The sequence below is a fragment of the Gouania willdenowi genome, chromosome 13, assembly GCF_900634775.1.
Source record: "Gouania willdenowi chromosome 13, fGouWil2.1, whole genome shotgun sequence".
In the NCBI taxonomy this organism is placed as follows: Eukaryota; Metazoa; Chordata; class Actinopteri; order Blenniiformes; family Gobiesocidae; genus Gouania; species Gouania willdenowi.
Genome location: NC_041056.1, coordinates 18,516,194 through 18,543,589, shown reverse-complemented (window position 1 = coordinate 18,543,589; position 27,396 = coordinate 18,516,194). Strand labels below are relative to the sequence as shown.

The 27,396-nt window shown below is 39.2% G+C and overlaps 1 protein-coding gene across 4 annotated transcripts in view; it reads right to left on the bottom strand.

The window, feature by feature from the left end:
- The window catches only part of septin4b (septin 4b), a 43,708-nt gene that overhangs the window by 15,208 nt on the left and 1,104 nt on the right, over positions 1-27,396 (bottom strand). Inside the window, exon 2 of one of the 4 annotated variants that reach the window (XM_028464024.1) lies at positions 23,495-23,502. In XM_028464024.1, the coding sequence (XP_028319825.1) occupies positions 23,495-23,502 (8 nt within the window). Of the gene's footprint in view, positions 1-2,766; positions 3,049-23,444; positions 23,503-27,396 lie in introns of those variants that run through there. The other 3 variants (XM_028464026.1, XM_028464027.1, XM_028464025.1) reach the window with 3 other exon arrangements.

The window sequence follows — 27,396 nt, the reverse complement described above, 5'->3', positions numbered from 1 at the left end:
CTTGGTGTGAAAGCCGAGGTTGTTTGGATAGTTAGAGCAAGGCTCTGTGTGATGCTGGCACTCTCCATCAAGAGAGGGAGACAGAAATAAACCATCCGCACCCCTCACTTACTGCTACTGAGCTCACTGAAATGTTCAGATGATGACACAGCCCTCAACACTGAGGAATCCTTTCCCATTGCTGAGAAGCCAAAATGTCTGATCAATAAGTGATTTCAATGTGTTTAGGTTAGGAAAAAACAAAAGAGGACGGACCTTTTTTCTCCAGGGTGCATTTTTCTTTCTTCTTAAGGGAATCTTGTCAGTGTAGTTAAAAAAAACCTGCTTTCCGCCATCTCATAAAGGTATAGAGGACAATTTTCCCCAAGTTTAGAAAAGAAACGGCCTCTGCACATGCGCAAAACTCTACCTGCTCAAGAGGGAACACCTACGTGTGCGAGAGAGCGTGCACAAGCCCAGTTTTAGTCGCGCACAACTCTGTTTACAAGTTGGAGTCGGCATCGCTCATACAGGCTTACCTTTCAAAAGAAGATTTGCATTTTTCCCACTATGTCAGACTCATCACCAGTAAGTGAACATCCATTTTCAAAGGACCCGATGCGCACCAAAAATGAGTACAAGCGCGTACCACGGCCTTACGTAAACATATCATCAGAATGATTGATAATTAGGAGGACCAATAGTTAAGATCATCCACCCAGCGGGGTATTCCATGAAGGCGGGTTAACAAACTCTGAGTCTATCCATAAACTCTGGGTCAACATACTCTGTGATGGAAACTCTGTTTAACTGATTCCATTAAAGCTGGTATGAAGTGGGTTAATCAACCCTGAGTATGTAAACCTTGGGTTGCTTACGTGCACGCGCGCGATAAAAAGAAATAGAAATAAAGAATACTCAAACTGCCATGACAACCAAACGGAAGATAGTGATTTTTTCACCATGATGGGTGAAATAAGCCGTTGTTTGATGAATATGAGCCTGTTCTAAAGGTGCGTTCAGTCTTCAGTGACTATAGTGGCTTAAATCACCCGTAATTAGTCACACTTTTTGGTTGCTTCATCACTTTATTGCTTCAGTGACGTAACGAGCGGTGAATAATATGAATATGTGTCTGAGGAGACGTGTCAGCAGCATAGGATGTTTGCATAGACAGTCCTCCTGTTACACTGGATATAAAGACAGTAAATGGTGCTTCATATCACATAATTTATATTGATTTTTAATGTAATATTGTCGGTAGAGTCATCTCAACGTCCTAAAAAATGTCATCAAAAAACACTGAAGCGGGACACGAACCCACGACCCATCGCTTTCAAGAGCAGCGTCACAACTCACTGCGCCATCATACCTTCGAAGATGTATGATCTACAGATTTAACTGTATAACAATATAAAACAATAATCGAGCCTTAAAAGTTGATTTATTTAAATTGTCATCTCCTCCTTTATATTATCCACAGGTTTGTATTCAGTGAACTTTACTACAGACGTCAGTAGATGTTTTAATGCAGATCAACCTCTCAGTGTCTTTCACTTAATGATCTGTATCCACAATGTTAGAAAGAAAACTACCGTTTGCACAAAAAAAAAAAAAAAAAAGACGTAAAGCAACACAACATTAGTAATGATGTGAACACGTCTGTGGTGTGTGATGTTACTAATGTGTTTCAGAGAAAAGTGTTAAGGTTCATTAAAGTGTTCAGAAATGGTGTTCAGGTGGGCGGAGCTAGGTAGAAACCCAGGGTTTCTTTGATAAAACCTGCCAGCGACCAGGTTTAGTTCACGGACAATGTTGCCATGGTAACATACTCAGAGAAGAACATACCTCGCGTTTAGGAATGGGATACTCAGAGTTTCCCTCATTTGAGCCTGAACATACTCAGAGTTTGAACATAACCCGCTTTATGGAATACCCCTCAGAAGTTGAAGCCAAAATAACGTTGTCCACAATACCTTTAACTTTAATGCATTGCAGGTGTGTCAAACTCCTTTTGATTCAGGAGCCCAATACGAACCTTTGTGATCTCAAGTGGGCCACAGATTATAGGTGGAAAAATATTATATGCTCTAATGTGCACTTCCACATAAAATTATTATGACGTATGTAGGGCACCAACAATATCCAAGCAATAAGTGAATTTACACTTTAAATTCACAACTTTTTTATCTAATTTGGTGAAATTTCGTAAAATAATTCAAGGATAATTGCGGGAGTTTGAAAAAATTGAGAGTACTTTCAAAAATGTTAGATTAAAATTACTGCCATCATGTAATATAAACATGGGGAAACAGTGAGACCTGAAAAGACAGTGAAGTTTCATTAAGTTGGTGTATTTGGAGGGGCTGAGATATGTAAAACTGAATTAGTTGGTAATTTACACAATGATAAATGGTTTCTCTCTCATTCTTACTTTCTCCTGCAAGCCGAATTAGATGCTCTAAAGGGCCGGATTTTGGCCCTGAGTTCGACACATGTGCATTAAACTATTACAGCTGATAAAACAACAATCAGTCAACCGCCATCAGCATCTTACTGATGCGGGTATGAGTACAAACTGACACCTAAACATATAAAATATATTCTAGTTCCTCCTTTGAATCGGTGAATCAATAGACATGAAGTGTTCTCATATGTATTCAGATTACATTTGAACTTTTTTTCTGCTTTATGATTACAATCTGCTGCATGCACAAAGCGAACCTGTAGTCGAAGACTACTCATGAACGAAAACTCAGAAGAAAGAAAGTCAGCTGAAGTACGTACCTCTGTGTCACTGTTCGTTTCTGAACAAGTCGCCATAGAATAAGTTCTCTTTAGTTTAGTTACAGAGTTTCTTCACACAGCGTCCACTCTTCTAGAACTTCATCAGTTTATCTGCTTCCTCTTCTCATTGATTTAACATCCAGTTTTCTGCAACGCATGGATAGTTTTTTTTAACAGGTACACCCAAGTTCTCCACTACGCTGCATCCTTAAGCAAGTCCACGCTGCTCTGCAAATGATACATCTAGAGCTGAAACTACAGCATGCTTGGCTGTCCTGCAGAACAGCTTCTGTCCTACAATGAGATCAACAACATCTGCACTGGCGTCTCATCAGAAGCCTCTTGTGCCCTCATTCCTAAAGCCACACAAGGAAAATCAACACTCCCATTGATCAGACACACACTAATGAAATATTTGTCTCACACAGAGCAGTGAGAAGATATGTGTCACTTGGACATGTAAATAAATGATTCTAAATAAATAGTGTGTAGCCTTAATAGATGTGTGTAGAGTGTGTGTTTGTGCATGTGTGTAATGCCCCACAATGGTCATCACATCAGACCTCCCAGCTGGCAGTGCCAGGACCCGAGCGGCACGGAGGGGGTGGGGTCAGCAGAAAAGCAGCGAGTGGCCTAAAAGCCACAACTAACATATTCACTTTACAGTTAACTTACTTTATTTTTTCCTTTTCCTCGTAGCACACACAATTAAGTGGGCCAGAGCACAAAGCCTTTCCATTAATCTTGATGAATCTATGTGCTATGCAGGTCCTTTAATACGCCGTCATTCTTAAAGAATTAGGCTTTTGAGATTAAGCTAGCATCAGGTTTTACTCAGAAGTAAATGAGCTTACAAGTCCTTTCAGCTTATTCAGCTAAAAGAGAAGTAGCAGTGAAATAAAATATTACAATCTTTTGGGATCAAACAAGTGAGTGACAGAGTCTGGAGTTTCCCCATAGTCAACACCAAGATAACTTGTTGGAGACTCACTCTAGAGCTAGGATCTAATCTACAGCCTTTCCAAAGGAGTAAAAAAAACCAGAGCACAATTTCGCTGATAATTCCTTTTTTGCATGTGGGAGGAAGAGCCCGACGCAACACGATCCCAATCTTAATAGCTCCCGCTGCCAGCGTGCCAACTCACACAACTGTAATAACTGCCAGGAGTAGTAGGGAAACATAAATAGCATTAGCTTAACACGCATGCCAGTTTCACATACCACATGGTAGGTAGGTCTCACTTAACTCTTAATTTAATGTTACACGTGTTCATAATTGGCCTGGAAAGAAAATAGAGAGGAGACGCTGCTTCCTGTTCAGAAGGGCTGAGACGGCTGCAGGTCGGCTTTAATCCTCTCTGGCTGGATCTCATCATGAGTGTGTTTATCAAGGACGCTGGTAGGGGACAGGGCCTGAGGGACGGACAGGCTCAGATACAAACTAACTGAACATACTCTACAATCAAATGACATGAAGGCTTCATAGAAACAAGGATGAGACACACAATACATGAGAGTAATGGCGCTGAGGAAGATCCCATTTCCTGTCCAATTAAAACCTCTTCGTGTTTACACAGCAAAGTCTTCAGACTGCAATGAGTTTTTTAGATAAAAGCCACACCCAAACTCTCACACACCAACCAACACACACACTGTCATTCAGAACTGTCCAAGCGTCTGGCAAAGAAATGTCACCAGAGAACTGTGAGGTCATTGTGTGATATCGGACAGAGTCCAGAATGAACCCTCTGATGGTCAGCAAAAAGAGGGCAGTGCCACCTACTGTTAATGATTGGAAATAGCTTCATTTTATTTATTTAGTAGTATTAGTAGTAGGCTGCATCTGTGGGCCCGGGGCAGTACCTGGGTTTGAGGTAACGGTTTTTGCACATATACTGGTATATGATGCACTGGCACGACTTGGGATGTGGGATAAAACTCATACTGGGCTTAACTTTAGACACGTTAATCCCAAATACCTTTAGGTACAACCACTCACTCATTCCCCCTGTCCACAGCCACCACCATTATAGCTAAGCTTCACACTTGTCACTATACTGGCTTGATTACACAACATAATAAGCACAGTATATTCTACAACTTCACATCTTACCCTCACTGTATAACAATCTATTCTTCCCCACCCTTTTTATTTCCTATCTTGAGTCTCTCCTCCCTGCTCCCTTTCCCCTCCCCCTCCCCCTCCACTTAGGTGTAACACCACTCTCCCATTTTTATCCTCCCTATAATAAAAGATTTCTTACCCTTCCTTAGGGAGGGCTGGTGATGGTCACAATTAAGCAATAAAATAAATCAATTTATTTTATTGCAATAATAAAACATGTGTTGCTGTCTCATAATGATTGCACTTCTTGTAGTGTTGACCTTTGACAGCATGTGCAGACAAGGAGAAAAAAAAAAGTCTTATTAGTAGTAATAGCATAGTAATAATAGTATTTATTTGTTTATTTCACCAAATAAACAAATACATACTTGAAATCGTTTAAATTGTGGGCCCTGAATCTATAATCTATGAAAGTTTAAGTTTTTGAATGGAATTATGGAAATTAAAAAACTTTTCCATGCTATTCTAATTTTTTGGAAAGGGTCTGTATGTTAAGCACAATAAAAAAAATAAAACTTCATTATTATTATTTTTGAACTCAACAAATTACATTCTAAAGTAAATGCGCAAGACTACATTACAAACAAACTGATCAAGTGTGTTGATTTTTTTTATTATCTACATTTCAGAATACCTTACTAAAAGCAAAACAACATCTTGAGAAGAGCAAAATCGCATGGAGGAGTAGAGTTTAAACTTAAATGAATGTGCAAAATTCTTGGATTGGATACATATTTCTCCTCCAAAAAGTCTAAGAACACAGATGAATGGCTGCAGCTGATGCATTTTCAAGCAGCCACCCACCATCTCAGCAGAAACACAAATATTGTTCTACAATAGGCAGGAATGAGAGGTCGCTGCATTTGCTCAACTGACACTTCCTTCACTTCCTCCTCCATTCAATTAAGGACCATTATCTGACGAAGAGCGATTCCTGTTGGAAAGGAATGAAGGCATTTTCTCACTTTGTTTTTTCCCTCTTAAAAGGTAACAGCGCAACAAAGGATCATGTGGCTCTGGGAGGGAGGGTTTTCACATGCCAACTTGAAGAAAGAAAAAAAAACGCAATTCAAGATTACAAGTGAGGAATTCCTTTGTTTCTTATAATCCGACCGCAGAGAACCATCAACAATCATCTGATGCTTTTATAAGTCTAGGAGAGACTTGGCTTTTTTTGTGTATGGTATAGTACAGTGGGGCAAAAAAAGTATTTAGTCAGCCACCAATTGTTTCACACACTGTTGCTGGTAATTTAGACTATTCCTCCATACAGATCTCCTCTAGAGCAGTGATGTTTTGGGGCTGTCGCTGGGCAACACAGACTCCAAAGATTTCCGATGGGGTTGAGATCTGGAGACTGGCTAGGCCACTCCAGGACCTTGAAATGCTTCTTATGAAGCCACTGGTGGTGTGTTTGGGATCATTGTCGTGCTGAAAGACCCAGCCACGTTTTATCTTCAATGCCCTTGCTGATGGAAGGAGGTTTTCACTCAAAATCTCACAATACATGGCCCCATTCATTCTTTCCTTTACACGGCTCAGTCGTCCTGGTCCCTTTGCAGAGAAACAGCTCAAAAGCATGATGTTACCACCCCCATGCTTTACAGTAGGTATGGTGTTCTTTCTACTCCAAACACGATTTGTTCTATTTTGGTTTCATCTGACCATTTGACATTTACCCAATCCTCTTCTGGATCATCCAAATGCTCTCTAGCAAACTTCAGACGGGCTCAGTGGTCTTGTATGTCTTCCATTTTCTAATAATTGCTCCCACAGTTGATTTCTTCCCACCAAGCTGCTTACCTATAGCAGATTCAGTCTTCCCAGCCTGGTGCAAGTCTACTATTTTGTTTTTGGTGTCCTTTGAGAGCGCTTTGGTCTTGGCCATAGTGGAGTTTGGAGTGTGACTGTTTGAACTCATTATCAGTATAAAAAACACCTGTCCACAACCTCAAGCAGGTGCCATTAATACAGGTAATGAGTGGAGGACAGAGGAGCCTCTTAAAGAAGAAGTTACAGGTGTGTGAGAGCCAGAAATCTTGCTTGTTTGTAGGTGACCAAGTATTTATTTTACCGAGGGATTTACCAATTAATTCATTAAAAATCCTACAATGTGATTTTCTGGATTTTTTTTCTCTTTTTGTCTCTCATAGTTGAGGTATACCTATGATGAAAATTACAGGCCTCTCTCATCTTTTTAAGTGGGAGAACTCGCACAATTGGTGGCTGACTAAATACTTTTTTGCCCCACTGTATATCATTAGATGTTGTCACATGTGGCTTATCTGACCTAACCCAAACAGCCCCACTCTATCTGGGAAGAGTGTGATTTCATATAGGCTCAACTCTGTCTCACAAGCTACTTCTTATGACTCATTTCTAATAAAAAACTGACATTATAACATACAGTGAAACAAGAAAGTAATCTAAAATATGAACCGAGTTTGTAATCTGCTTTCACAACCCACAAGGTTGAAATGCATGAGCAGTGTAGAGTGCACAAACACAACCTTTGAAAAAGAAAAGCTGCTTTGAGCTTATCAAAATCTGCCACCAACACGTGCCAAACAGTGGAATTTTACTTCAAAAGCAGCACCTAATGGCCCAGTTTCCCTTGAACTAAGTGCCTCCACTTTCTTGTGTTACTTTTGGCTAGATCCTGGATAATTTCATGAGTTTGGAAGCAATTATTAAAAAAATAAGAACCAGAAAAGAGCAACTGTTGCTGATTCATAAATCAACTGAAGTCTGCAACAGTGTGTGTGATATTCATTTAGACTGGCATGTTTCACTTATAAAATGAAAGGTCATAACTAAGTTTAATCTAGAAACTACTGGGTGGTGAACTCTACTTGCCCAGGTCAGAGGAAGTTAGCTGGTTGTTGTATGAATTCACATCTGCTACTCTGAATTCCAGCCAGTCTAACTCCTACATTACACAAACACAAAGCTACCCTGTGTGATTTTTGGCACAGAATTGTCCTTATCACACCATCACTGAAGTTGCTACCATAGAGAACTGTTTGCATTGTATCTCAAGTGATTCAATAAGAGAAACAGCACCAGCGCTGTTAACGTTTTTTACTGCTTTTCCAAGTGTGGTACTGAGGAGACACACACACAGATAGTGAGAGATGGTGAGATTCTCAGAATGCAGTCAGCCCACCCAGGACAAACAGTGTTACTTTATTACATTGCATCTTGGATGGTTAACAAAGTCATGCTGAAGCTTACTCCACAGGCAAAACGTAGTCGAGGGAAGAAATCTAAACACATGCAACTTTTAGACCTTTCCCCAGAACTATGTGATGAACCATTATTATCAGCCCAAAATCTCTGTTTTACAATAATTAAAGAAATATGGCGACAAGTGTGGGACAGATATGAAATGTATTTATTATAAGTTATCTAGTTCAAATCCAGGTTTGAGCTTTCTGTGAAGAGTTTTCCATGTTTGATATGTGCCTGTGTGTAGTCTTACTGTAGCTAAAAGGCATTGAGCATTCAAGTTTTAAACTAACTACAGTAACTTCCACATCTCAGCAGTACAAAGGCTTAAGTACGATATTGTCACATCAGGGCTTTGCCACTAAATATAGCAGGTTTCCCAAATGTTATGCCCAATCTTTGCTGAAAAGGAGTGTGGCTATTTCTTTCTTTTTTCATAAAGATAAGGATTTTTTTTGTTCGAGTTGGTGTTGGTGACTGAGGAAAGTCGCAGCATAAGCAACATAATTGCCCCTTTTCTGTTTCTCGTTCCATCTGTTTTTTTCTTGAATACAAACCAATTTTCTAATCATGATGCCCAAAAACATCATACAAAAAACACAATCAAATACAGACGTTTGAACTAAAGTACTCTGAACACATGGCAAAACACCAATTGGATGGTTTGCCAACTGACTCCTCAGTAAGCACAGTTAATTTAGCACAGGAATCTCCAAATATAAATGAGGCTTCCACCCATCAAGTGGAATTCATTTTCGGGTTTGATGAATGCTTATGCTTAACAGCTGTCTGCACATCTGTGTGGGTGGAGCAAAGACGCACACAGAAGAAAAAAGCTGCCACTGCACCGTGACCCCGGCAACAGTCAATTATCAAACTCAGGAAATGCAACATGCAAAATGTCCTGAGAATAACAGTTTATGTGTTTGAGTCAATGTTGTTGAGAAAACGTATTTTACTTTTGTTATTAATAGAACATTTCTTTGTACTTCTAAGTTCAGGGGGTGAATCACAATATTTTACAATTACTGCAGATGGCCAAGACGCACGCACGCACGCACTCTCACGCACACGCACACACACACACACATACACAACGGTTGAGGACAGCATCCAACCGTGAGCAGCTTTAGGTCAGTGTGGACAAACCTTTAATACCTTGAGCTGCAGCATCAGGACCACTTTCTTTCTGCCAGAAATTATTAACGTAAAGCTTCACACAGGGTTGAAATGCACGTCAGGCTTGAATAATGGTGATGCTGCAGAGGGAGCAGCTAGCGATGCAAAAAAGAAAAAAAGGAAGAGGGAAGTGACAAGTGAAGGACTAGTCAGACAAAAAAACTCTACTCTCACTTAATTTGTAAAATGCTCTGTTTAGAGCATCATTACTAACTGACAGTCCAGAAATCAATCAGATTTACTGTTTACTTATAAACAGTAACACAAATGCAATATTATCTCCTTTTTGTTTTAATACATTAAGCATTTATTTAGGACAAGCATGGCCTTGTCCCACATTCACACAATAATAAAAGACTAATTCGCTATTAGATGTTTTATATAGTAGCTGCTTGAGATGCAATTTGGGACATTGCGTTAAGTTCAAAGTTCAATGAGCAGTAGAAAAAGGAAAACATATGCGGCTGTAGTAACTGGAGCACAACAACAACCTTTAATTGAGTGTCGCAGGAACTCATAAAATAATAATCAAACTGATATTTGTTAAAACATACACTGCATCAGCAGTTTCCACACCTCAAACCAACAAGGTGCTAAAATACAGACTGAGAAACCTAGCAGGTCCTCACGTGGTGTGTTGATTAACCAGCACCCTGAGGACAATCACACCAGGAAACTGTGCTGCTGCTCCTATGACGGTACTTTGACTTTTGTAATTCATCGTGCATCATTCAGATTAGGTCCCTCAGCAGACAAACAAAGCAGGTGACGTCTAATTTAGACACATTGCACTTTAACATCAGCACTTTCACTGGAACACATATAAGTTACGTGTTTTATTGGGATTCTGGCAGCTCAGAAAAACAGTTGAGCAATAAATGTCAGACCCAATTTATCCTCACATTAGGAGCCATTTTACTGGCAGTAGCTCACAAATGTCCATGCAGTGCTTTTAAGGAAACAAAAAATAAAAGCTGTGTTTCAATATGTGTCTTTTGCACAGCGAAGACCAAGAAAGAAATACCAATTATAAGAATACATGCTGTACGATTCGGTGTTCTCGTTAACTGACCTTTACATGTATATGCTGACTAGGTGAAAACATTAAATTCACAGGTTGAGCTCTTCCAAAAACAATAATCAAATCCTGTATTTTAAAGAAATGCAACACTAGTGTATTCAGAAGAGAAATAAAGAAACAACAAAATTAAAGGCAATGAATGCAGTGCACCTAAATCATGTGCTGAATCAATTCAATGCATCTAAATCATAAATATAATCAATGAAAAACATAAAGCCTCCAAACAAACAAATCAGGTTTTAGTCAAAAACTCTTATTCTTAAATATTGAGCCACTTAATTAAGATCTTTAAGACTTTGACTGCTCCTGTGAAGCCACAACACAGGAGAGAAGTGTGTGGATGAAGGGGGTGTGAGTGTTGCATTGTGAATGTGATGCAACTGAATATGACTCAAAACAAATTCAGATGATGCGTGTATTAAGGTAAGAGAACACCAATAAGTATTGCTAGTTTTACACAAGCGGGTTTTCCCATAAACATCATCATCTAAGAATAGTAACATAATGTGAAAGCCTTTTGAATCTGAAAAAGGTAAAACATTGTGAAACCGATAATTTTGCAGCACCTGCGGAACTTTTTCTCTAATACACACATCTGTACTTGACATTTGTCACTTTCTTCTATTGAATCTGTCCTGAAGCACTTAAAGAGAATATTTATTCCACTCTGAAGCGTCTGCTTACCCTGAGGGTTCCTTAATGAAAAAAGTCTCATGACATCTCATGAATTCACAAAAACTTTAAGTAGCAGAGGTTGAAGAACCATCCCATGGATTAGGCACTTTTCAGTTTCCTCCATGGGATTCATATACCAACTTAGAGTGAGGAAATCCGCATTACAGCACTTGGCAGGTTCAAGAGGAAAACCTCCTACCAACATCACAGACATCCTGCATGGAGGCAAGTTTACGTACATGAACAGAAATGGGAAAAATGCACAATTTCACCAAGAGACTTTTCCCTTGTGTTTCCTTCCACTAGTTGGGAGCAGGAATCTGATTGCTGACCTTAGTCTGAATTCTCAGGCTAGCTCTAATAATAGCCCAGACACCAGCAAGCACAAATCCACAGCGCAGGGTTTTTCCTCACCCAGCTTTTAACCAGTTCTGGATGGAGAAGGCTGTTGATTGGAAAGAAACCTAAGTCTTTAGTTTTGCTCCGTAAAGCATTTAAATCTTTCTTCGGGCTCAAAGTTCTACAAGATTTCTGCACATACAGTACTTATAACATTGTGTTTTTTATTGATAATAAAAATACAATGAGCAGACTTTTTTTCTTTATGCCAGGGGGCTTAAATTCAACTCCCGGAGGGAAACAGGGCAGTACTGGACCAGAGTTTGACACCCTTGCATTAGTGTTACGCACTGTTGAATATGGTCTAAAGAAGGGGACTTTAATTATTTTTTTGGCACAAGTCCCTTAGAAGCTGAGCAGCAAAACAAAGGAGACACAGCTCTATCATAACCAGAGCACTCATTTAGACAGAAAGGGGGAATTGGACTTTTGTCTTCAGAGAGCCTGAAAAACAGAAAGATATTCAAAGACTGTGTAACAACTCCAGCACTATCTAGAGAGGTAAATCAGTTTAAAACAGATTAAAAACTCCCAGATTGACAACTTCTGTTAGGCCTTACAGATTCACTTTTAGACAAGTCTAACTCATAATGATAAAGTGTTTTCTTTTGATGACAAAACATTGCTGGTAGAGCTACTGTGTGTCACCCTAGAAATTCCTTTGTGGAGTTCGCTTTCTCTACAGCACCCGGACAGACACACATTGTTCTGAGATGTTATGCAATGCCAGGATATCTTTTTCTAGTGCCTCTGGTGCTCTTGTCTTCCCTGTGAAAACAGTGTTAAAACCCTACAACTGTCATTTTAAACAAACAGTCTTAGAGCTACATCTCACTGACTGTACTCAAAGCATTGAAGTTTAAACTAAAAAGGCAGGTGAGCTACACAGTGGATAAGATGGATTTATACTCTGTCAGAACAGCATGTTCATATGAAAGATAGACATCTGCCATACATTTTCCGAGAAGGTTAGAAGAGGACCAACACTACATGATTAGCTAGCTGGATGGAGGCAAAAAGGAACCAAAACACTAAGCAGTATTTGGTAAATTTCTGACTCAACTATTTTATTTATATAGTGCATTTCACAGACAGACGACACAACGTGCTTTACAGTGAACACAATAAAATAAAAACTGTAAGATACACAATCAAAAAGGCAGCTCTATTGGCTCTGGAAATCCTGTTTAAAAAAGGAAGTCTTAAGCTGCTTTTTAAAAGTCTCCACAGAATCAAGGGAGTGCAAGGATAGAGGAAGTTTTTTACAGAGACGGGGCACAACGCCTTTAAAGGACCTGTCTCCTCGTTTTTTTCTGACAGGTTTGAGGAACCATTAGCAGGTTTTGGCCTGAAGACCTCAGACTCCGAGCTAAAGTGTAAGGCAGGATCAGATCAGTGATATAATCTGGAGCCTGTCCGTGAAGCACTTTGAAAGTTAGGACAATAATTTTAAAATTCACTCTGAAGGCAACAGGAAGCCAATGGAGAGACTTAAGAACAGGAGTAATATGGTCTCTCCTGTTGTTGCGGGTCAGGAGCCTCGCTGCAGAGTTTTGAACATACTGGAGGCGGGTCAGCTCCTTCTTATTTAGGCAGGTGAACAGGCTGTTACAGTAGTCCAACCGCGACGACACAAAGCATGAATAATAGTCTCCAGCTCTTTTTGTGAGACCACCTGTCGCAGCGTGGCGATATTACGCAGTTGAATGAAACAGTTCTTTAATAACTTTCTTGAATGCTGCACTAGAGACATGTCTCCATTAAAAAGAACTCTGAGGTTTTGCAAACTAGTTTGGACTGACACGCTCAGGTTTCCCAGGTGTTGCTTAATACCAGGGATGACACTGTCGGGGGCAACAATGAGTGTCTCAGTTTTCTCTGAGTTTAATTGGAAACTGTTCTCACTCAGCCACTGCTTTACATGGGACAGGCAGTCCATTAAAGTAATAAGTTTGTGGACTTCTGAGATCTTAAACGAGTAGTACAGTAGTTGTAAGTAATCCGCAAACAGGTGACAAGACACGTCACTAAACCTCTGAATTATCTGTCCAAGAGGGAGAAGGTAGACCCCAGGATAGATCAGCTGACCTTGACATGTTGTGATTGACACACTGAAGCTCCCGCCCGTCAAATATGAGGTAAACCACTCTAGTACAGGACCTGACATTCCCATCAGATCTCACAGCCTACTAATGTTTAGCTAGAAGTGACGTGTCCAACCTCAGGAACGCAGGTCGGATTTACGCAGTTACAGGGCCATCTTATATCAAAGACGTCCAGATTTCAGGGTCTCTTAGGTTCTCTTTAATAATGTTCAGAAATATTCTCCATGGTGAGTATGCCTCTTTTTTTAATACAGGAAAGGACATACCAAAGAACAGTGTTCAACCTGAGTCCAATATCAATTTCCTGTGCCTTTGAGACCTACAGAGAGATCAAAATAAGTATTTTATTGTGTGCATTACCCTACATTGAGCCTCTCAGGGCAACCTGTTAATCTATAGGAACTACCGGATGTTTTTCAGGTTTCTCATCAGTTACCAGGAGGCAAAAAAAAAACCTGCAAAAGGTTTCTTTGGCAGTAAAAATAAGGAAGTCGTTAGCAGCTCTTAGTGCTTAAATACTAAGGCCAGCTCCATAAAACAGTCAAATAGTGTGTGTTAGCTGCCTTTTGAAGATCATGTTGCACACACACACACACACACACACACACACACACACACACACACACACACACACACACACACACACACACACACACACACATACAGTATACAAACACACCAACACCCACACATGGTAAAATAGACAGATGTAATTAAAACTACCTCACACAGAGCTACGTTTAATGAGTGTATGGTTTTATGCTGGTTTACATTTACAGAGAATCTGAGTTTCCTCAAACTGAATTTTAATCATTTCAGTTAACTTTACAGTTTGTGTCTTAGAAGAGTACCATATATGTAGTTCATAATTTCTACTTTAGTTAAAAATCTTGTTGGCAAATAGTGAGGATTTAATCACATAATGTGAGATTGGTTGGAGGTCATAAAAAATAGGGAGGTCACAGGTATGCAAGAGGGTATAAAAGCAACTTGTGGAAAAAAGAGAGAAGCCCATGATCTTTTTAGGTGAGACAGGCTATTTTTGACTGACGTTGATGGTTGAAGCTCATTTCTCAAAGAGGATCAAGGAAAAAATGTTCAAAATGAAGGGGGCACATACGAGGTGGAGGAGGGGAAGGGGAGAGCTGGCTTTAGAGATGGAGGAAGACAGGAGCCACGCGTCTGTCCTTTGATAAGTCAATGAGACACATATGTTGTGGCGGTCACTTCGTGTGTATGATCCCACATCGGATTGAAACACACTATGGCCGCTATGCCAGCAGTCAATTCACTTAAATTTCAACTCAAAACATAGCATATGAGTGTTTCCTGCACTAATGGTTACCAACCACTGGGCACCATAATTTGGTGAATCAGTTTAATATATTACAGAATGTGCTTTATTACTAATGAAAACACTAAACAAAACTAACTGAAATCAAACTGTTAACAAAGCGTCTTAGAAAAGAGGAAAGGACTTGGGGATGATATAAATCCTAACTAAGCAAATCATGAAGCTGCATTTTATAGGATGAACACACTCTGCTCTGCACATGCTCACACTATGAAACATGAAAGACAACAACTGCTCTTTGTTGTGCTTTTCTTATTTTCATTAGGTTTGTGGCTCTAATGTGACATCAGACAACTGACAGTTAAATCAAATGCTGTTCCTACCAACGTCCCATATGTCACCAGCAGCGACAATTACATTGTATGGAAAAAAAAGAAAACACTTCTGGCACGTAGATAGAAATTGTTTTGTATTAAAAATATCAATAATGCACATTTTGATCAGGTAGTTTAGATCCCTTCTGATGAGATCTATGATCTTTAACAGGAACTAAGTTTCAAACATTTCCCGAAGCTGGTATTTAAAAAAAACACTTTAACAATATTTGCTTGGTGAATTTTTTAAATCATGCAGATGTTAGTATAAAAAAACCCCAATGTGAGTAATAAAATAAAATCAACCTAATAAAAGGTTTGCCTGTATTATTAGTAACTCAACTTGTCTTATTTCTCTATACATATTTATACCTCTGAGTTGCTCGGGACAGCAGTGTAACTGGAACCCCTCATCTCTGTACTGTGCGGTGATAACCATTGCCCCACCAAGCAGCCCATATAACTCATACAAAACAGTTTTCACTGTAGCTGAATTTTGTTTACTTTTCATGGAAGCTAAGAGTTTTCAAAAATAAACAGGTTATTTTATGAAACTAGGGGTGGTGTTCCTGTAAATGGCTGTGCAAGTTGTAAACATTTGTTGAATGGTTGTATGACAGTAACTGGTCCTGGTGTTACTGTACTTAAATAAAAATATAGGAGGAGTATACACACAACAAAGGGATCGCTGTTCCAGTTGGATGAAAATAAGCTCTTATGGTTTACAATGCAGTATCAGTGCATTTTGGTTTTATGTCTGATACTGTTTTTTTAAGATGAGCATTTAGCCACTTGTTTGCATAGAAAAAATGTAATCCCTGCAGTCGGGGTCTTTTGTTTAGACTAATCATTAGATCTGGATGTGTGTATAGGTGCTAGCAGAGCAGGGCTACATACAGTATATATCACTAAACACTTGCTTTATTCTAAACAGCATTACCATTCTTAACCTCTCTTGTTCTCATGTCGGTATAAGTCTGTTACATTCCACCTATTTCAGTCATGCCAAAGCAATCCAACACATTGCATTCTTTACTTAGAACAAAGGACCAAAATCTCCACTATATGTGGGAGTTCCTGTTTTCTCAGGCTGAACCTGCTGGTTGCGATGCTGTTGATATAAATGAAGGAAAGCGGTTGTCCAATTTAGATTCTACAAAACCTGAACAAAAGATCAGAAGATCATCTCTGACTGCATCATCATCATCACTGAGAGCTTTTCTCTCTACAGTGTCCCTGGGTTTTCTAGGGATTTCTGCAGATTAAACGTCTTAAACGGCAACATGAAATCTGTTGTTTTCTACTTACATTGTGTCAAGTCATTCACTATTAATTTTTATATTGGACTCGTTGCAATTACAGTCTCTCTATCCTTAAATGCATCCTCTGGCACAAAGCATCAGAGGACAGTAAATATTCTCCAGGGGCATCAGCAATTCTTTACTACATCCCGTGTCATCAAGACGATCTTCACCATCTCCTCTCCTCCTCCTTTTGGCTTGCTTGGAATTTCCTCTAACTGTCCGACAGCATGGTCAAAGCATCTGGAAGTGTTTTCTCAAAGGGAGTGGAGGTTGCTGCAGCTGAAGGCCGAACTGGTCTCATCTCTGTGCATTAGTTAGGAACCATAAGCTCTTGAATGTCTGCACAGAGATTTAGTAAAAGGCAACATAAAGACTGTTAATGGTTTACCAAGTAAATATAAACATACCAAAGAGTTTTACAAATGGTGCATTCTCTCAATGTGGTGTTGGCACAGCTGTGATAGGCTTTTTTCGTGTTTCCATTTGGCTAGCAGAAAAATGGTGATGCGCAGATACCAAAATGTGATATACCTGTAGGACAATGTAGCGCAATGACTGGTGGGTCACCTTTCAGCATCCATAGTCATCTGTTCACCTTGGCCCAAAAATTGGATACCTTGGACGCTCCAGTATTTCCTTAAATGACTTGATCATCCGAGTCGAGCCTGATCTGGAACAACTACTTTCTTATTGCTGTGCAATATAGCCACAGACAAAAAACAAACATTCTGGTTTGTCAAGTTCCACTTCATCCATTGTTTCATGTTTGGGCTCAACTTTGTGTTGAGATCAGAGGACTTCTGTCTTTTTTCAGAGGTTCTGTGGAAAGGCAACCACTTCAGGGCATACAACATCTACCACACAGAGTAACCAGGGTTTGGTTCCTACACCCCAGGGTCCTGATCAGCATAAACAGGTTAAAAAAAAGTAACTCGATTCCCTCCAATCAAAATACATGACACAGAATGCACTTGAAACAAAAACCCCTGCCAAGTACCAAATATTCTCTAGATATTCACAGTTATCTGGACCAGATCCGATCCAGAGTAAACTTGGTAGAGTAGTTAAGGAACCAAACCAACATAACTGAGTCACTGAGTTTTCTTGTGGATATTTGTATCTACATTATGAGTGCAGTATGGTGTAAACTGCACTCACTGACCTTGCCCCCAGGAGTATAAAGATAAGATCAAACATCAAGACTCTGAGTCTGAGCTCCTGTCCATCCTAAAAGACAAAAAAACAGTAGCTGTCTACTAAAAAACAACAACTTGTAACCTATGTGAAGGTGCATAAATGTGCATGAAGCTAGATTTTAAAATGTTCAGATGTGACATTTGCTTTGTTTGCCTTTTACAGGAAGACCTTTTATGACTCACGAATAGCACAAACTGGATGAGCAGCATTACAATCAGACCAGTTGTCAGTGTCTTTGATTGATCTTCAAGCATGTTGAGGATAAACTTAATTCCTAGCCACTGCGGTTTCAACTGTTGGATCTATGCTTTTATTTTCTTAAATTTGTAGAAGATCCGTCATACTTAACGCGTCTACAGCTAACAAAGTATTACAACAGGGAGACAGAATAATGGAGATTAAAGAGCTTATAAATTCTTCTTACTTACTTTGATAAAGAGCCAACGGGTGGCTCTTTTTGCAGGCCACCTATTCAATACAACAATTATAATACTTAAAGTGGCTATATCACCAGCTTGGTATAATACTAATTTATGGTTATCATTAATCCAAATATAGAAAAAATTAAGAAACATCTTTACTTGTAAGAATTACTACATGCCATCACAAGAGATTAATGATGTGATGATGCTGATTAGAGTTAACTGTGGTGCAGCGTCTGGATGTGTGAGACCATCACTGAGGTCAGGGGTCATATACGCATCCACCCATCCCTTTTCCATACCCTCTTATCGTTTTCAAGGTTAAAAGGTACTGCAGCTGGTCCCAGGTCACAAAGAGCAGGGGTGGGGTACACCCTCAATAGGCAGCAAAGTCATGAATTCACAGAGAAAAAAATTTACTTTTCTGGTGTAATAATTATAAAGTTTTATGGACAAAAACAGACAACAGGCTTAAAGCCAAACCGTGCAGTTCCTAAAGACACATTGTTGAGCAGAGTATAGAAGTTAATCACCCCTTGGTCATCATAAAACAGTGGCGTTCCGTTGTATAACTTATCACCCAATGTTGGCTGAGTGCTGAGAGCTCAGTGGGGGCCATGGGAACTGGGAGGGGAATATTTATAGCAAATGGAGGAAATGGCATTGCCTTTTTCTATCAGGCTACAGAAGAATGCTTGAGGTCACCCTCTGACCAAAACTTCTGCTTAGTGCGAGAGGAGACTGAATGAAACTGCACCGAGGAGGACATGAGCCTGTCAACATGATGCTCCCATCAGGATGACTAATAGGATATAAATTAAGTAAGGGTGAGACGATATACAAAGTTGACGAGACAAAATATACAATACAGGGCTCACAATAACAATAGACGATTAGACAATATTTTTGGAAAGTAAAAAAAGACAGAAAAAAAGCAGCTTGAAAAATAATTTTGCTTTTATTTGACTAACTCTGGGCATACTTACGTATACTTTGGATATACTATTTTTTAACTCAATAGGAATATAAAAAAACAATAACTAATAATAATAATAATAACAATAATTAAAACTTTTTTCTTATTTAAAGTGCCACTCTGCAAATAGAACATAGAACAGAAACTGAATAAAAAATTACAACAAAATCAAATTATCATGACATTCTTCAAAAAATGCATAAACTTTTCACAAGTTTTTTATTAAAAAAAACCTTCAAACTAGAACAGTGTATAAACCCAGATTTAAGATATGGATGTGTTCTTTTTCAACAATATTAGCATGGCTATGTTTTCTGGAAGCAATTGAACCCATTGGACATTAACTATGTCTTCTGTAGTTGAAAAGAACTGATATTGATAACAGCATATCTCTAAATGCCTTAACCAAAAAGCTACCTGAACTAATGGTATTATTGTCTCCAACTTCATAACAAATCTATTACCGGTAAGTCAGAAAAAATAAGCCGGAAAATTGAAGTGTTTTACTCATTGAATAACACATTTTCTGTATATTCCACACTCCCACTTGTATATTGTTGACATTGAGTTATATTGTGTGGACTTTTAACTAAAACTACTTTATTTGGTAAATAAGACAGACATACACTAACTGCTGCATATATTAAATTGTAATGTAAAAACTAGGGATGCACCTAATATATAAGGTTATATTACATCAAATATTGCAAAAAAAAAAGCAACATTCGGCCTTCGGTTTGGTAAGTTAAAAGCAAGGCCGAATTGTAGCGCGTGATGCAAACAAACAAAGTGCAGTGATTATGAGTCGGAAAAGTGTGTGCGCATTGTTGCAGAACCAGCAGCAGCAGCTGCTCCTTTGCGCACACAAACACAGCCAGATTCTCTCCATTCCACTTACCACTCTCCGTCACCACGTAAAAGTTGGAAACCGTCCAATTCCACAACCGAGTTTGTTGTTAGCGTTGTGAGCAACGAATCCGTAAACATCCCCATCGTTTCCTCCTTACACTACACCGGGTCTCGCTGCATAGGCTGGTGTAGCATTAGCATGGATGTGTGTAAACAATGGGTCCGTGGCTCCAAGCAGTGACTCCCAACACAATTGGCAGCAGAAAAAGTAGTGCAGTTTGGGCGTCCAGTAGTGTAGTTTGCATTTACATATATGACTATAAAAATTATATATTACACAGCAGTGTTGTTTTAGCTGTTAGATAGTTGGAGAGGGAGAAGCTCACATTCTAGGAGACATGTTAGGTGACGTTGCCTTCCAACGTGGGCAAAATCCAACTTGCCATTTTGGAGCTGACTTTTTACAAAATGTGGAATAACAAGGGAGGGAGGAAACAGAACTTTTTCAACTTTGGCCCTCTGAACAAGGCTAAAGGGATGTATATCACTGTATCAAAACCATAATAAAGTTATTTTCTCCTTTTTAATGCACTTTAGATTTTTTTGGAATGCATGTTTTGTTTTATTTGAAGGTCTAATTTAAATGAAAAACTTTGTTGCGCTTTTTTTGAAAAGCAAATGCTACTGGAATATTTTAAAAATGTCATAATATTCAAGAAACATTTACTTTCTTTAAAAAAACATGTCTAAAAATGTATTCTAGGCTATTTATGCACTATTTAAAAGAAATTTAACAACCGCATTCGATATTCGGCCAAGCGTTTATATTTTATTCGGCTTCTGCCTCAAATTTTCATTTCAGTGCATCCCTAGTAAAAACATTGCTTAACCTCATGATGCTGGTAATTGATCAGAATCCATGTTAACCTACAGAGTTCCTGATGACAAAAGAACATTTGTAATGCTCCCCTTTACAAAGGAAAATTAATCCTATGACAGCATCTATGCAGGCAACAAATCCTCATTGAGCACTCATCTCTCATCGACTCTTTATTGGTTGTCTTATGGTGGCTTGATCTCCAGTTAAGTGTTGTGTGCCTGCTCCCTAAACTGATTGTTTGCCCTCCCATCAAATTGAAAAAGTCCAAAGGGACACGTCATCGAATAAGCCACGGGCCAAAGCACTGTCTAAATCGACATTCACAGCCAATGCCCAAAAAGATACAGGAGTAAGTTTACATGATGCTAAATTACACTGAAGGATGGGTCAGGTTTCACTGATAAGGATGTTGCCCTTTCTAAAACGCACATTCAATGGGGTCTGGATGCTGCCATCCAGACTCATTTAGAAAATTAGATAAATTATACAACTATTGAACAGGATGAACCAGTGTGGACTCACACGATAAACAGACTCAAAACAATGGAAAACCAAACTTGTTGGAGCACCAAAGCAGTGAGCTTTGATCCTTAAGTATCCATATTCATAACAAAGAGAGCATGTCATGTAAAGACTTCCACCAAGCATCTGACATTTAATGAACTACTTCACCGGTTTTGTTCCGTGCACAGTCATAAGCCCTGCAATTATTTATTTTCTTAACAGTAAATGTCACTCAGTGGAGAAACAAGTGTGGCTCGGCACATTTGTAGCTTCTGCCTTTTCCATCTTCTCATGAACGCAGTCAGCAGGCACACACAGGCACTAACAGAAAATGAGAAAGACAGATGCAGCTGCAGGAGCTGGCAAGGAAAATATGGGGGAAAAACCAGCATCTGATGCAGTTTGAACTAATGGACTAATAAACTCCAAGTATAGGCTGCCTACACTTTGGCTGCTGGTGGAGCAGCAAATGAAGGCAGAAGAAGCTAATGGCTAGTTGAGTAAAAGCCACAGAGGAATGCACCATAGTGTGTGTGTGTGTGTGTGTGTGTGTGTGTGTGTGTGTGTGTGAGAGAGAGAGAAATATTTTGTGGCACTTTTAGGTTAACAAAAGGAAGCAACAACCTCCTCATGCCCAACCACACCCCTGAGAGCTCTGCATGGCTTGCAGTCATGAGGAGGGGCAGGGGAACGGCACTAGAATAAGAGTGACACTTTGGAACCAAATGTCAGGCTTTAAAGCAGAGATTAAACATCCCTGATGAGAATTTCAAGATGGGTGTGGTTTCAAAAAGCAGAAATGAAAAATCCTGCAGACTGGAACATCTGCTTGCTGTATTTATGTATTTATTTTTTCATATTATAAAACCAGTGTGAGATATGCTAAACTGCAGTGACTGTGAAGTCTAAATACTGTTACCAGACAAGCACTGCCACCAGCAGCCACCCCTGGGAAACGGATGGATGCTGAGAGCTTCCCCATAGTAAAGCTGGGTAATATGGACCAAAATTAATATCTCAATATTTTTCTCAAAATGGTGATATACAATATAAATCTTGATATTTTTAACTCAAAGTCATACCAGATAGACAATTCTGGCCACACAGACACATTTATTTACAAACATCTGCAGAATATGAACCCTTTTTGGCTTTTTCTCCTTTAAGGGACAGCCAGTGGGAGTGAGTTTCGTAATGTGGCTTGTTTAGGGGAAGGTCTGGGTTAGGATGCCCTCAGAAATCCCTCTAACTGAGCTTTTCATGTTGTCCTGAGAAGTAGTAAAAGCAGTGACACCTAAAACAAGTATTTTAATACAAAATAAGCTATAGAATAAAAATATACTGATATAGAAAACTTGATATATCTTGAATCTCAATTATTTGCACAGGCCTACCCCACAGGTGAACATACTTTGTCACATAGGACTGGAACACAAATGAGGAAGGAACCGAGGTTCGTCACACCCACACAAATTCACAGATTCACTCCTCTCCACCAGGCTGTGAACTTCTGGGGCTTTGAAAACAAACATGCCCCGCTTTCATCCCCTCTTGACCGGGCCAAACATGACTGAGTTGTACACAGTAACTGGAAGGAGAGTTTTGACACTCAGGTGAGAGTCCTCGAGCTGCTGGAAAGGCTACACCAGTACACCATCAATCAGAATACACTACACAAAGTACAGCTACTGATGGATGGACTGACCAACAGTAGAGCAGTGAACATAAGAATGAAATTTAAAGTATCAAAAGCCTAAAACTAGCTGACAAACATACTAGTCTCTCAACAATGTGCAAGACAAGGAACAAGAAAATCAGGGCCATGTGAACACACCTTTTCTCTGTCTAGATAAAACCGCAACCCTCAAGCAAATCTCATTCAACACGGAAAAAAAGAGTGTTCACAGAAACAAAACGGCAAGGCAAAACTTTTATGTAATTGAAAAGCAATACACAAGCTATATTTAAACAGAAACAACACACACAACTCAACAAATCCCACTTGCTATCAGCAGTTTTGTCAACACAGAACACACCACACACATGCTCATTTTGGTGGAACAAGAACATCAAATCTTAATCTTACCCACTTGGTGTTTGTTTACAAAACTGAAGAAAAGTTGTTGTTTTCTTTACCTCATCGTCTGGTCGTAGCAGAGATAATCAGCATGGAAGAGGATCCAATAGAGGTCACAGACATACAGAGAGTGCAGAAAAGCATGATATTAAAATATTGACATTATCTTGACAAATTGCATAATGTTAAAGAATATGGTGGGAATTATTTTGAGAACTAGTGGTGTGGCAGCATGTGACAAAAACATTTAATTGAAGTATTTTTCTCCATCAAAATCAGCACATTTTAAAAACATTGGTGGTGAAAGCTTAAAAATAGGGCTCCAGGATCCAGTTTGATAATTTAAGCAACTATCCAATCAAATCAATGCAAACTCACACCATCAATCAACTCAGTAAAACACAGAACAGGACTTTTTTTCCCTTCTTTTTGCTAAAAATAATGATTTTTATTTAAATGTCTAAATTGTCAAAACCTAAACTTGCTTTGTATTTTTTCTAGCTTTAGGTGAAATTTAATGGATTTTGTTATCGGGTATAAAAAATTGTCTTAAATGAATTGAAGGCCCATGAATCGAATAAAAATTCAAACCGTAGCCACCTTTGTGAGGCAAATAATGTATGATTGTCCAAAGAATCAATATCATATCATATATCGTAACTGTTTGTACTTCGGGAAAAGATATTGCAAATATTTATTTTACAAAGAATAAACATTATTAAAGAAACTGATCATTTTGGACTACAAAATTTTAAAATATAATTACTTAAGTATAAAAATATGACTTCAAATTATCTTACTATGTTTTGCAAATACACAGATGTGCATGTGTGTGCAGCCACGTCAGTAGTATTGTGATAATTTACGCCTGGTGCTTTTTCCCTCTGCTTAATGTGCATTTTAGAGGATCAATGCTGGCACTCATCTCCCTGTGAGGAAAACTCCTTGTGCTGCCTTCTTTAACAAACATAACATTGCAGTCAATGTATTGAGCACAGCAAGGCTGAAGTGGTTTATGGATAAAGTGAGATAGAGCAGAGCACTGAAACAACGGTGTTTCCTGTACATTTGCAAGACTGTATGGCTATTTTCATTGCAACACTTTTCCCCATGGCTAAAGGCCTAGTTTAGTTATTCCTGCATATGGACATTGGACAATATATATAATGCATGTGCAGCATCAGTCCTACTTCATCTGCATCACCTCGGATATGCCCGATGCATAGGGTCATAAAAATAAGTCTTAGGAGCTTTCTTAACAGCATGAAAGAACAGATCAAGCACCCTGATGATCAGCTTAAATTTCATTACACAGATCAAAGACATGAGATCAGCATTAAATCCTGCATATTACTATAATGGCCACTTGCTTTACTTATTTTTTTTCTTCTTGAGGCTCCTCCCCTGACCTACATGCTGAAATCATCTACCAGTGATGCTATCGGCATGACCGCGGCTGAGATGGGTAGCATCTCTGCCAGGCTCCTTCCTTTGGAATGTCATTCATGGCTGACTGTGCCACCCATCCACCCTGATCAGCCAGGCTTACAGCTTTATTATGAGTTTGTCCAACCGTTAGCATGTTACAAATAACTGTTAGCTGTTTGTGTGGACCCATCATACAGGAACTGAGTGAAGCCAGAGCTTGAAGTGGTTCTCTCATCTTGTTTTAGTTTGATACTTTTCTGGTCTGTCAGCTGATTTCTTACGAGGCATTATTTGGGAAGACACGTCACAAAGGTGTTTCAAGAAAATGAGAGCGGATACAATTTTCATTATCAAGTCTACTTTCATTATTTATCAAAGCATTGATTTGAATACATTTTATTAAGTTGCATCTTGTTTTATTTGTATATATAATAATAGTAATACTGCTCCATCCTCAAAAACTTTCTAATCCTCTTTCAGTCTACTAGAGGTGGGACGATACACCTAATTCACGATATGATAGAAGATAATGGACTCACGACAACAATACAATATTTTTGGAAAGGGAAAAACTGACAAAAAAATTGCAGTTGGAGAAAAAGCCATGCTTTTATTAGACTTTAACTCTGGATATATATTCTTACTCTGAGGATGACCTTTTAAACTCAATACAAACAAGAGATTTTCTTTAATCTGACCCCCCTCCAATCTACTTGTACCCTCGACGATACATCTTGTGACACTTTAATATTGCAATATCTTGTTGTTCGTCTCGACCATATAACCTTAACAATGCACAGCACTAGGCAAAATCAACACGCACTATCTATCTTCTATCTATCATGGCTCTTTGCGTCTATTCAGATGGTTGATTCAGCTTATTCAAGCTAAACTGAATGCCTGGGCGCAGGATATATGGAGAAAGTGCCTTTCCCAATTTGCACTTAACCAGTCTCGACTTAGTTGATTTATTCCAAAAGAACGACAGGGTCGATACGTTTGGGATCAACAATGTTGCAGAGCATTGTAGCATTGTTGGGGTTCGGTGCCTTGCTCAAGGGCACCTCGGCAGTGCTCGGGAGGTACCCTTCCAGCTACCAGCACAACTCCCATATTTTGTCCGAACTTGAAACCGGCGAGCCTTCGGTTCCCAACCCAAGTCCCCACAGACTGAGCTACTACTCCCCATCTATCTAACAATAAATCAAGGAACCTCTGTCTGTGTGTGTCTGTCCGTGTGTGTGTGTTCCTCAAATATCTCAGCGCATTAGGATCAGACTGACCTGAGAGTTTCAACATGGCTGCTGCTTGGTTCAAGGGTGTGTAACGTAAGATTTGTTTGGATGCCCCACCCCCACCTCCTGAGTCGACTGACTCAGTGATGATGTCATCAGTCCTAGCTCTAGAGTGATGATGTCATCACTCTAGAGCTAGGACTATTATGTTCTTATTTTCATTTGCCAATATTAAACTAAATCCTGTAGTTTTTTTTCTTTTACAGTCCAATTTTATATTCACCTACCCGTGGATGTTAACAAGCCATGGCTGCTGCTTGGTTCAAAGGTGTGCAACGTCGGATTTGTTTGGACTGCAATGATACCGTTCATAAATTATTTGATAAACTTATACACTGGGAGCTTTTAAAAACGATTAAAGTGGGCCTAATATCCACCAGAGCCAATTACTGGAGAACCCACCCCCATGCCCAGTGTTGCCAACTTGGCAACTTTCGTGCTAAATCTGGCAACTTTTCAGATCATCTTGGTGACTGGTTTTGTCAAAAGCTACTAGCTACAAATTTAGCAAATTTTCTCGGTGTTATGTGAGACTTCTCTGAGGTTTTTGAGACTCTGACGCGACGTGAACGCACGTATCGCTTTGCAGTGAGCCCCTCCCCCGTTCCAAAGCACTCGCAAGCGGTCAGTCTCACAGGAGTGTCACACAGCACTCCCAGCTGCAGTCGGAGCAGAGGGAGACCCTGGCCCACACAAGGTTAGAAAGTAAAACTAAATAAAAAAAACAACAAAACCAAAAAAATATAAATAAAAATAAAAAACAACTTAAAAACAAAACCTAAGTAACTCTGCCAGTGTATCTTTTGGGTCACTTTGCTGGTCCCAAGCCCGGATAAAGGAGGAGGGTTGGACGTTTTTTTGAGACGTAATGGCCTCTTTCAATGGCAAAATAAAAAACAAGAATCAACAAAAGAAAGTTAATTTGTAGTTCTAACTCTCTCCCTCTCTCTCATCAAGCTGCAGATGTATGCTAGCCTATATTACAGTGCTAAATATATACATACTTCCTACAGGCACTGCACTAGTAACAACACAAAACAAACACCACAAAAAGTAGCTAATAGGCACAAAGGAACACCAAACATATAGATGTGTACACCCTGAAAGAATCCCAATTGATGCCAGGAAAAGCAAAAATGCATTTATTCTTTTAGCATACAGACTTAAAATTACAAGTCTGAATGGACGCTTCTTTATTTATCACATATTGCATAATAACATGCATTTCTGCAATCAAC